The 11,466-nt window shown below is 48.1% G+C and overlaps 2 protein-coding genes across 5 annotated transcripts in view; both read left to right on the forward strand.

The window, feature by feature from the left end:
• The window catches only part of GRB7 (growth factor receptor bound protein 7), a 40,166-nt gene extending 39,218 nt beyond the window's left edge, over nucleotides 1–948 (forward strand). For all 4 annotated transcript variants that reach the window (XM_074261396.1, XM_074261395.1, XM_074261397.1 and 1 more), the window contains one exon: nucleotides 220–948. In XM_074261396.1, the coding sequence (XP_074117497.1) occupies nucleotides 220–366 (147 nt within the window). In that variant the 3' untranslated portion in view covers nucleotides 367–948. The remainder of the gene's footprint in view (nucleotides 1–219) is intronic.
• Nucleotides 949–1,067: 119 nt separating this feature from the next.
• Nucleotides 1,068–7,570, forward strand: LOC141539110 (retinol dehydrogenase 8-like). Its single transcript, XM_074261398.1, has 6 exons — nucleotides 1,068–1,849; nucleotides 2,112–2,273; nucleotides 4,261–4,440; nucleotides 4,745–4,838; nucleotides 5,376–5,559; nucleotides 5,949–7,570. Exons 1-6 carry the CDS (start codon nucleotides 1,753–1,755, stop codon nucleotides 6,186–6,188), a joined length of 957 nt encoding a protein of 318 aa, XP_074117499.1. The 5' UTR covers nucleotides 1,068–1,752; the 3' UTR covers nucleotides 6,189–7,570.
• The last annotated feature ends 3,896 nt before the right edge of the window (nucleotides 7,571–11,466 follow it).

Here is an 11,466-nt window from a genome sequence, read left to right on the forward strand (position 1 = left end):
CTGTGAAGTCCTGGAGGGGCAGGAGGAGGTTAGGTGGTTAGGGGGTGCAGTTGATAGAGGCTTTTGAGGAAGCAATGAATGTCAGGTGGAATCCTTGTTGGGTCTTTATCCCTAATAGCCTGGCTCTCTTGCATGGGGATAAATGGCTGGGGACACTGGGGAGATTCCAAGTTCACCTCTCTCTCTCTCTGACCTCCTGCTTCCATCCCCCCCATCCAGAGTGAGGAGGAGGGCCGCCTCTACTTCAGCATGGATGAAGGGCAGACACGTTTTACTGACCTCCTGCAGCTGGTGGAATTTCATCAGCTCAACCGGGGCATCCTGCCTTGCCCACTCCGTCACTGCTGCACCCGGGTAGCCCTCTGAGTGGTGATTCTGACGATTCTTCCCTCCCACAGAGAGAGGGATCTTGTCTCTCTCATCCTCCCCTGCCCCTGGCCAAAACTACAGGGGGATCCCTCTCTTCCTCCCACCAACCCTGTACCTCAGCAGCCCTGGAAGAGATGCCCCCACTTCTGGCGGACTCCTCAAAGAACAGGGTTTATGAATCAATGCACTTTGGATCTTGGTGGGAACACATACAGGAGTAAGGAGCCTATTCCTCTTCTCTTCTGCTGTGTCTTCCTTCTCTTTTTTCTAGTCTCTTTTTCCTTGCCTTTTCTCCTCTCTTTCAATTTTCTGATTCTCTTCTTCCCTCGTTCCCATGAAGGCATAGGAATTACCCCTTTCCTTCTGCCACACTCTCAACCCAAGACCTTAGGAATGGCTTCTCCCCCTTCTCCCCAGCACTGAGCTCCTGGTTCTCTGTCTCTAAAGCTGTGGAGCCTGGGGCAGGGCATTATGAGAGAACTGGGAGGCAGGGGATAGGGCATCCCCACCCTTGTACAAATTTAGTGGCCAGTTAATCTGCCTTGTTTTATACCGGTTACAATAAAAATTATTTTTGGATCTCTGGTTGGGTTTCTTGTGGGAAGGGTTGAAGGGAACTGGTTTTTTGGAGCTGGAGAAGAGAAAGCGGAGGGGGCAGGGAGAGGATGAAGTAGAGTCTGGCTTCTGCCATAAGAGGAAACTAAGATTTGAGGGTCTGATTTCAAGGACTCCCAGACTGCCAAGGATACTGGGAAGATGGCCATATGAATCTGAGAACATCAGAGCTAGAAAAGGAATTTTGAGACTGTCTAATCCTCTCATTTTACAGGGGAAACAGAGGTACAGAGAAGGGGAGTAATTTGCTTCCATTCAAGGGTCACATAGCTGGTTGAGACTGGAAACTGGGTCTCTTAACCCCTAAATCGGTTTCTTTTCTACTAGACCATCATTGTCTCTCTTGGACAGATTCCCTGCCCCTGACCTGAGAACCAGCTAGGGGTGGAGATGTCCTGAAATGACCCAAAGGCGGTTTCTCTGCTCTTGTTTGGCCCTGGTACCCACCTGGTTACATCTGGCATTCTCAGGGGAGCATGTGACTCGAGCCCCCACTGTTCTGTCCCACGCCTGTTCAGCAGTCTGACTAATCCCCTACATGTGGGGAGCTTGGTGCCAGGGTCCAGGCAGGCACCAAGAGGCGAGTTGTAATCTGCTTTTCAGATTTGGAATCTGCAGAGGGATTTAACCCTTGGAAACTTAGTGCCCTGTGGTGGGAGGGACAGATTAAAACCTCCCTTTATCAGGCTAGAGAAAAGCCCAGCAGGGAGACAGAGGGTAGAACAGGGGGCAACTGCCAAGACCAATCCTGGTTCCTGCTGTGCCCCCATGGCTCCCAGAACAGTCCTCATCACTGGCTGTTCCTCTGGCATCGGGTTGGCACTGGCTGTGAGATTGGCCACTGATTCCCAGGGCCGCTTCAAAGGTAAACGACACTCCCAAACTCCATTCAGAAACTGTTGTGGGGGGAGACTGAGCAACCATCTAACTGCTCCTTAACGTCCCTTACACCTCAAAATACAGCCCGATAAGTATGCCCTGGGAATGCCAGGGCCCTAGTGGCTGGGTATTCGAGCCCTTTCTTGTGGCTCCTTTCTCCTCACTCTCCCACTTCTCACCCCACTCAATAAAGCTTTTCCTGGGGCATAATCTTTATTTTGAATCACCCACTCCTTAATCCTATCCAGTACTGGCCACCATGAGGGACCTGAATTGCCGTGGACCCCTAGAGGAAGCAGCTGGATCGGCTCTGGGACAAACCCTAGAGATCGGGCAACTGGACGTCTGTGACGAGGGCTCCATCACCCGCTGCCTGAATAAGCTTCCAGGACAATATGTGGACATCCTTGGTGACTAGTTAAGATCCTGGGAAGATTACCTTTATAAGCAGTGGGAAGAGACAGCTAGAAAAGAGAGGGTTAGGAGGGAGGGTTTGTTGTTTTTTAAGAGATCTGCATAGGATTAATTTTTTAAATACTTTTTAAAAAATTAATTTTATAATTATGGCTTTTTATTGACAGTACATATGCATGGGTAATTTTTTACAACATTATCCCTTGCACTCACTTCTGTTCCAAATTTTCCCCTCCTTCCCACCACCCCCCTCTCCTAGATGGCAGGCAGTCCCACACATGTTAAATGTGTTCTAGTCTATCCTAGATACAATATATGTGTGCAGAACCGAATTTCTTGTTGCACAGGAAGAATTGGATTCAGAAGGTAAAAATAACCTGGGAAGAAAAACAAAAATGCAAACAGGTTACACTCCCTTCCCAATGTTCTTTCTCTGGGTGGAGCTGATTCTGTCCATCATTGATCAATTGGAACTGAATTAGATCTTCTCTTTGTTGAAGATAGGATTAATTTTTTTTAAATTAACAAATGTTTTTCTCTCTCCCACCTCTACTATCTTTAAGGAAACAAAAAAGAAAGAAAAGCCACATTTTTGTAAAAACAAATTCCCTCATTGGCCATGTCCAAAGAGGTATGTCCCATTCTGCACCCTAAGTCTCACTTCTCTGAGAGGGAAGTGTGGGCTACCTGTTTCATCACTGGTTCTTTGGATCATGACTGGGAGGAAATTACAAGCTGGAAAGGCTGTGACTTGTAGCTAATAAATAGCAGAGCTAGCATGCAAGTCAAGGCTCTTGAGGCTCTTCTTCAATGTCATTCATATCCCATTTTAGAGAAGAAAATTTTGGCTCAGCAAGGAGACTGAGTTGCCTAAGATTTTTACTATTTTGCTGATCATGGGTCTGTTTCCTCCTTGATTAAATAAAGGATTAGACTAGAAAAAGGCATTTCCAGTTCTATTATCTTATACACAGCTAATTAGTAACAGAACCAATCCTAGAATCAGTTTGCTGCTGTTCAGTCGTGACTTTCTTGGCAAAGATACTGGAGTGGTCTGCCATTTCCTTCTCCAGTTCATTTTACAGATGAGGAAATTAAGGCAAATAGGGCTAAGTGATTTGCTCAAGGACACACAGCTAGTAAATGTCTGAAGTCACATTAGAACTCAGCTCCACCACACCATCCACTGCCCCTCGAACCCATATCTCCAGATGCCTTTCAAGTCTGTTGTTCATGCCAATCTACATGCCTCTTCTTCTTATTGTACAGCCTTATTATACTGCCTCTTGTGGTAGTACTTGTGAGGGCTTTTTTTTTTTTTTTTTTTAAACTTCAAGTATGTTATTTTGGTAACAACCTTAGTAAAATACTTGGAGTCAGCTGTTAATTGTGGAGGGGAGAAAAATTCAAGTTGGATGCTAGGAATGCTCATTAACTTCAGAAATCTGGGGGGAAATAGATCTGCTCCTCTTGACATCAAAAGAATATTCAATGCAATGTTCAAAGGTTGTTCCTGGCTTTCATGGAGGATTAATCAGGAGACTGGAACAATAAAATAAATGATGGAGGCCTTTCAGGGAACCAGAGAGTGGAAAAGGGAATCATCTTCTTTCTTAGGGAAGAGTAGCTGACACATGCGCCTTATGTGAATTGATCCAAAAAACTCTGTGAGGTAGGTAGCATATTATGCCCATTTTTACAGATAAACTGAAAATTCAGAGGCATGAAATTTCAAGGTAACATGTCTCATAACATTCCCCAGCCCCAGAATCTGGGCTGGGAAAGAGGAGAAATTATCACTGCCCAGAAGCAGGGAAATGCTTGAAATGGCAGCAGATGTTAACTTTCTGAGAGAAGGGATCCTTCATGGGTAAAGATATTACTTAGCTGGTCCAGTCCCAGGAATAGATAGCCTGTGTTTTGAGAGGGAATTGGAAAAGGAATTTCCAATTGCTTGACTCTACCTCTTGCCCCATTTCTCAGTCAGCAATGCAGGCATAGGGCTCATTGGTCCACTAGAATCACTGTCTCTGGATGACATGCACCGAGTCATGGACACCAATTTCTTTGGGTTGGTGCAACTGGTCCGGGCACTGATGCCTGCCATGAAGCGCCAACGCCGGGGGCACATCGTGGTCATCAGCAGCATCATGGGTTTGCAGGGTATGAGATGGGGGTGAAGAGATAATAAGGGATGAGGGAGGGACCTGAGAAGAGTCAGGGTAGCTGTTGGGGTCACTGGAGATTGGAGGTTGTGATTACTGTAAGGGAATATAAGACCCAAGTTTCTCTCTTCTTATCAATCTCTGGGGCTCCTTACTGGGCAACATGGCTATTTGGAGGGTCAGGACGTCAGATTCTATAGGAAAAGGCTCCTAAGAAGTGGAGAGATCTAAGTATCTGTCTCTTGGGGACTTCAGAGGAAATTGTGAGCATTCTCTTTTTCTTCTTCCAACTATCCTATCAGGCATAATGTTCAATGACATCTATGCAGCCTCCAAATTTGCAGTGGAGGGTTTCTGTGAGAGTCTCCTGGTACAGGCTCTTCGGTTCAACATTTCGTGAGTGGAACAAGCTGGGGAAGTGTGGCAACTGGAGAGGGTTGAGAATATTTGGAAATCTCAGCTTCCTGCACTCAGGGCTGGCCCAGCCTCAAAGGTTAAAGGAAATACTGGAGGGTGGCAGGTGGTGTGTTCTATACGGGCAGAATCAGGGTCTGGGTACAGAATTATGGTTCTCTTAATGTGAGAAAGCCACTGGAATTCTGGGCCTGTTTTCTCCTTGCTACATGAGGGGATGGATGAGAAGGTTGTAGGTAGATTTCAGGGAGTCCCTGAAATACCTTCTCTCCACCTCTTTATTTCAGTACAATTGGTTTCCTTTGTAATTGTGTATATTTATTTTATGTATTTAAGAACATTCTGCTGAGAAGGGGATATAGGCTCCACCAGATTGCCAGAAGGATCCAGGACACAAAAATAAGATTAAGGAATCCTGGACTAGATGGACTTAAGGTCCCTTCTGTCACAAACCTGGCATGAGGAGGGTGACCCTGAGGATGGAGTCCCAGAGGGTCAGGGCAGGGGGATTCCTTGTAGGGTTACACTGATAGAGCCAGGCCCTGTGACCTCAGAGTTCGAGGGAAAGCTGTACTCCGGGGTTGAGCAGGTGGACTGTGTTGGCACTGACTCTGAGACTGCAGACATCTTCACGAGCATCTACTTGCCCAACTCCCGGGCTCTCTTTGCCAGCCTGAGCCAGAGCCCCGAGGAAGTGGCCGAGGTGGGCATCCTCCTGGAAGGACATCTGTCTTCTGTGGCCCTCAGATCCCCATTCCCAGCCCCACCTCCCAACGAGGCGGACTTCCCCTGGATATTGGAAGGCTGCAATAAGCCATCTTTCTTTGGCATCCATCATTTCTTCACAAAAGCCCCACTAAAAAGTTAATGGATTAAGTTCCCCTTCCCTACCTTTCCAACCTCTGGGAAAACAGCAAAGCCCTTTGCCCCTGAATCCAAGAACATCCCCTTTCCCGGAGTCTGGTAATCCCTACGCCTGTTTATGCCCAGCCCCCAGGCCCGACGTTTGTGGGGCAGTAGTGTGAGGGGTGGGCGGTTGGGAGTCGGGTGGCGCTGGACCCCGAAGTCTGAGTGCCCAGCTTTGTCTTGCAGCACACCCTGAAGGTCATCTGTGCCCGCCGCCCCCCCTTCCGCCACCAAACCAACCCGGCCTACACGCCCATGCTGGCCTTGAAGAGCGTCGACCCGTCGGGGCAACTGGCCGGCTCAGCCTTCTACAGCCTGGTGTTCCGCCACGGGCCGTTGCTCCGGGCCAGCCTTCAGGCCGTGCGCCTCTGCCGCTGGAAGGCGCGCAAGTTCCGCCAGGCTCTACGCTTGCTCGGCCTCCGCTGAACCGGGTCCTCTCCGTCCCTCCCCGGGCTGGGGGCAAGCTTGAAGAGGCTTCGCCCGCTTTCCCTCAGTCAGTCGTTGCCCAGCCCGGGAATCCCCTTCTACCCACGCCCTCCCCTTCCCCCAATGGAGTGCCCTGAGACCTGGGCTCGGGGAGCGGGTGGGGTGCGCCGAGCGTGGAGGTCTGTGGTGTATAGAGGAGTATAGGACTCGGAGCTGCACGGGCTCCCCTCTTCCTTCTGTTCAGCAGCTGAGACGCCAGTAACCCACACTTGGAACGGTCTAGTGCAAACACTCGCCCCCTTCTCGTTTTCCAAAGGGGAAAACCGAGGCTTAGCGTATGGGAAGGAACATGGCCCTGGTCACCCGGAGTCACTTTGGAACTCCAAGTCCCCGACATCCCGATCCTAGTGGGATCGAAGGGAGAGCCGGCTGAGGCGGGCAGCGGCGGTTGCGAGGCTTGGGTGGCGGCGGGGTGGGGGAGAGAGCCAGCTGGTAAGGGATGCCCAACCCGGGCCTGATGGAGAGCGATATCCTGGGAAGAATCCGAACAAATAAAGCGCTCAGCAGCACCTGCCTGGCTTGGGACGCGTGTTTGGGGCTTGGCACGTGCGTTTGGAGCTCGGAGCTGCGGGTCCCGCAGGAGTGTGCTGGCGCGGAACGGGGCTGCGGGTGGGTGTGGGTGGGGCGCGCGTGGGATGGGAGTTCCAACAGGTACGGCGCTAGGCTTTCTCTGCGCCAGGACCCCCGGAACCGAGCTCAGCCGTGCGGCTGTAGTGACACCCAGTGACCATCCGTGGGAACTTCAGGAGGCCGCGCCCGGCTCTCACAGCTGGGTCCCACGCGGTTCCTAGCCGATACTCTGAGGCGGGAGATGAAGAGTATAAAGACATTCCCATAACCTTCCCCCTTTCCTTCGTTTCCCCCTCCCTTCCATTTCTGTTTCTCTGCTGAGCTTTCCCCTCCCCCGGTTTTCTCTAACAAGGCTAATTTCTATTAGAAACTGGGCGATCCACGGGCAGCTGGTTCCCGGAAGGGTGGAGCCGTGGGGTCGCTAAGCCGTGACAGGAGGGGCAGTTTCACTTCTGGATTCTGGCCCGGGGTGAAATAGGAGTGTTTCTATACTGGGCAGGGCGCGGTGAGGGAGAAGGGGACAGGTGGGAACAGCCAAGGGTGTCTTGGTTTTATTGAGTCTGCCCTCTTTCCCCACCCCCGCCCTCCCCCTTATCCTCGGGGGCCAGGATAGTGGCCTGGACGTTCGAGAGAAACCCCCCAAATGTCAGGGGACCCACTCAGCATCACTCACCCCCAGATCCCTTTCTTGTCATTCTATTCGGGAGTAAATTTTGTAATAAACGCTTTGGTCCCTCTTTTCCAGTCCCTCAGCACCCTGCGCCTCCATCAGGACCTCCCATCCCCCGGAGAGGCCCCACAGATCTGTGGGCGGCTGTAGGGAGCTAGCTGTGAAGCCACAGGGGAGGGGGGGGGGGCTGTGGGCTGCTGGGACGCCGGGGCTGTTTCTCAGAAGTGCTGCTGCCCCTCTCCTTTTATCACCATCCCCCCCACCCCCGTCTTCCATCTTACACTGTGCCCCCCCCCCCTTTGGCACCTCCGGATGCGGCCGCGACCTCCTTCCTCTGGAACCTGCTCACTCCCCCAGAGCCTGAGAATCCAGGTCGTCCCCCCTACACATCAACACTATGTTGGGCCTGGTGGCTTCAACTGGAAAAACTGAGGCAGAGGGTATGAGGCAGAGGAGTGTGGGAGTTGGGAGTAATTCCCTCCCTCGGTGGCGTTATTCAGAAACCCAGCATTTCCAGGTCTACAGTGCTCCACCTGCTTCCCTTTCCAAGTTCTATGTTGGAACTTTTGAGAAAGTGCCCTCAGCCCCCTCCTGCCCTCAGCCCCCTTCTTCTTACCCATAGGTCTCACCTCGTGCTCAACCATAAAGTACTCAGTGCTTTTGTTCTAATTTCTCAGCACTTTAGATGGACTATGTTTGAGGAAGGTTTGGAACAAACAGTTGACTTTGGATGGAAGGGAAGAGATCTGGGGAAAGGAAGGGAGATGATGCACCGTTGTGTGCATGTGGGCTGGGGGGAGAAGGAGATAGCATCTCAGAGATTATCTGCTCCAACTCCCCTCATTTACAGAAGAGAAAGGAAGACAGTAGTTTAAGTGACTTCCTTTAAGGTTATCCTGGAAGTAACAGAGCTGGGGATTGAAACAGAGGTCTTCTGACTTCAAATGGCATATTCCTTTCAATGCTTTTAGGTCATTGCCCTCATTTTAATGCAGAATCCCACCTTTGAAACATGCTAGCTGTGTTACCACAAACATCTTATTTTTCTGAACCTTAGTCTTCTCATGTGTAAGTGACAGGGTAACTGACCTTTAAGGTCCCTTTCGACTCTAACAATCTATATGATGGCTCACTGAAGGACACAGAGAATTTACAGCAAAGATGGGAATTGAACCTGTGCCCTAACTCCTAGGTCAGTGTCTCCATAGCTCGGCCCCAAGAGCCATTGACTCTCTCTCCCTAAAGTTCTTGGGGCAGGGAGAGGGGAGAGATGATGAAGGCAGAGGTTTTACATGTGTGGGCCAGAGAACATTATTCCAGTGGGGGTGGGAGATGGTATTTTTCTGCCCTAAACCTAGGTGAAGGGGAGTTGGGAGAAGAAGGGACCAAAATAGTGGAAGAAACAACTATGAGGGAGGACATATCTTGATAGTGTCAGCCCCTCCAGTTCCCATCCACCAGCCACCCTCAGAACTGTGGTTTATTTGACTAAACTGCTCTGCTGGGCCCAGGGGGGCAAAGGGAGGAGGTGGGGTATAGATGATGGGAAATGGGTCTCTTCAATTCTTCCTGTTCCCCATACTTTGTGAACGGGGGCAGGGAGAAGTGCTACATGTCACACACTCACTTCCATCCCTCCTGCCCTAATGCTCTTTCCTTTGGTCATCACAGGAGAAGACATGATGAAAAGAAAGAACTGTTTAATAAACTAAAATTAAGTTTTCAAATAAACAATCTCAACCTCTCAGATTCCCTAGAGACTTTCTTTGACCTCCTTCCCCAACCCTTAGCCTCTATTCCCATCTAGGGAGTCTTACCCGGATGATCTCCCTTCCCTAAATGCAAATTTAGGGGCTTTTATGCAAACCACTGTCTGAGCTGGGAATGTGTCAGTAGCCAGGACTTGTGATTTGGGGGGAGGCCACTGATTTGTTCAGTTTTACTTCTCTATTGACTCCCTTCTGAAACTTATGTATGCCTTCCTTTCCTGAAGATTTGTCACCTCTGGGACTTTCTTCAGGCCCTGGAAACCAGGGGAAAAGAATGAAAAAGAGTTGGGAAGATATCTTTCCTCTTTCCCTCACCTTGGGACTTAAAGCTCAGTGGGTATTTGGGAGAAGGTAAAGGTTTCCTCATCTCTAGTCAGTGAGTGGGGTAGACTACATGGATTCTGGGGTCCCTTTTAGGTTCAGATTTTACAATCTTATGATTATTGTGGGGTCACTTGTGAAGAATATTTTTAGTGACTGCTAGGAACAAAGGCTGGGTGCCCCCATTGCCAGCTTCACCTATGAACTCCATGGAAGAAGAAAAAGGAGTAGCTTGGTTAAACAGACACTAAATAAGGTCTCCAAGAACAAATGAAGCCAAGCTTTCTTTTTCTCTTTCATTTTTGACTTTATATTTCTAGCTCCTAGCACATAGGAGGCACTTAATGAGTGAGTATTGATTTAGAAGGAGCTGTTTCACGCTATCTTACAGTAAAGTGTAGAGCTGATTCCAAATGAGCCAACTTTCATGCTTAAGTTATCTGTATGGCAGTCATTACAAAATCTCTGGTCTCAGTTTCTTCATCTGGAAAATGAGACACTATATAACTCTGAGGTTTTCTTCTTTTGAGTAGGATTGGGTCTTCTGGGGGAAAGATCACATTACTTGGTCTCTCTAGAGGAGTTCACAATAAGACAGTTGTTTCATATTTTTGTTTAGAGAGTATTTCTTTAAATATTGTTACTTTTTTTTTTAAAAAGGAAAAAGCCTATTGGTGAATGAGACTCCCTGTCCCCCCACCTCCCATCCCCCAAGTCATTCCCTCTCAGTGAATGAGGGATGGGAATGAAAAAGGGAAGGAAGGTCAGAATAGTATTGGGCTTCTAGGAGCCATTGTGCTTTTAAATATGTTTCCTTTGCTGTCCTTATGCTAACAAAAAGGCAGATCTCCAACACAATGGATAGATTCCATATCTTGAACTTGTGGGAAGACTTGGACAAAGAGGAGTCAAATTAGACAACATGGGTGGTGAAGGGAACACCCACATAAATGAGATCACAGATCCATCTATGAAAAGAGCAATGGTCTTGAAGTCAAGTTATTGGCTTGAGTTGAGCTTCTGCCATTTATGGTCAGTGTTATCTTAGACAAATCCTCTCAACAACTTCTCATTTTAATTTCATTATCTGGATAATGGGGATCATATGTGTGCTATATACCTTAAACATTCTACACAAGTGTGAGCTATTATTATTTTGTTTTATCAAACTACAATGAGCTTGAGGGAGGTAGATGGTTTACAAGACTGAATACCTATGAAGAAACTGTCTGAATTGGAGATTTCATAACTGATCTCCATAATAGTTTGTTTTTTAAAATAGTATTTTATTTTTCTAATTACATGTGAAAGTAGTTTTCAAACATCCATTTTTAAAAAAGATTTTGAGTTTCAATTTTTTTCTCTTTCCCTCTCTTCCCTTCCTCTTCCCCAAGACAACAAGCAATCTGATATAGGTTATATATGTGCAATCATGAAAATATATTTCCACATTAGGCATGTTGTGATAGCAGAAACAGAACAAAAGAGAAAAGTCACAAAAAAAAACAAAGAAAGTAAAAATAATATTCTTCAATCTTCATTCAAACTCCATAGTTCCTTTCTCTGGATGTGGACAGCATTTTCCATCAGGAGTCTTTTGGAATTTTCTTGGATCATTGCATTGCTGAGAAGAGCTGTTGCTATTTGTCCTTCATTCTCAAAGAGGAACATGACATGGGAGGTGATGCCATGACATGCAAATGACTTGGATTTAAGTAAGGCAGGGCTGTGCAAGGTCAACAGCCTCATTTTCCCCTCCATCAGATCTAGAGACCAGATATAGATCAGGAGGACTGGAGGTGGTCTTGAATGCAATAGGAGACCTTGGCCTTTTTAAGATAAGGTCTTTCAATAGGTCTCAGTTAACCATCAAACAATGTTCTGTTAC

Source organism: Sminthopsis crassicaudata, chromosome 4 (genome assembly GCF_048593235.1).
Source record: "Sminthopsis crassicaudata isolate SCR6 chromosome 4, ASM4859323v1, whole genome shotgun sequence".
Lineage (NCBI taxonomy): Eukaryota > Metazoa > Chordata > Mammalia > Dasyuromorphia > Dasyuridae > Sminthopsis > Sminthopsis crassicaudata.

Excerpts from the sequence above, each read along its gene's own strand:
- LOC141539110 (XM_074261398.1), top strand. The coding sequence starts at position 1,753 with ATGGCTCCCAGAACAGTCCTCATCACTGGCTGTTCCTCTGGCATCGGG. Across the intron at positions 4,839-5,375 it reads GCTCTTCGGTTCAACATTTC|GGTTACACTGATAGAGCCAG; the intron begins GTGAGTGGAACA and ends GATTCCTTGTAG. Across the intron at positions 5,560-5,948 it reads GCCCCGAGGAAGTGGCCGAG|CACACCCTGAAGGTCATCTG; the intron begins GTGGGCATCCTC and ends TTTGTCTTGCAG.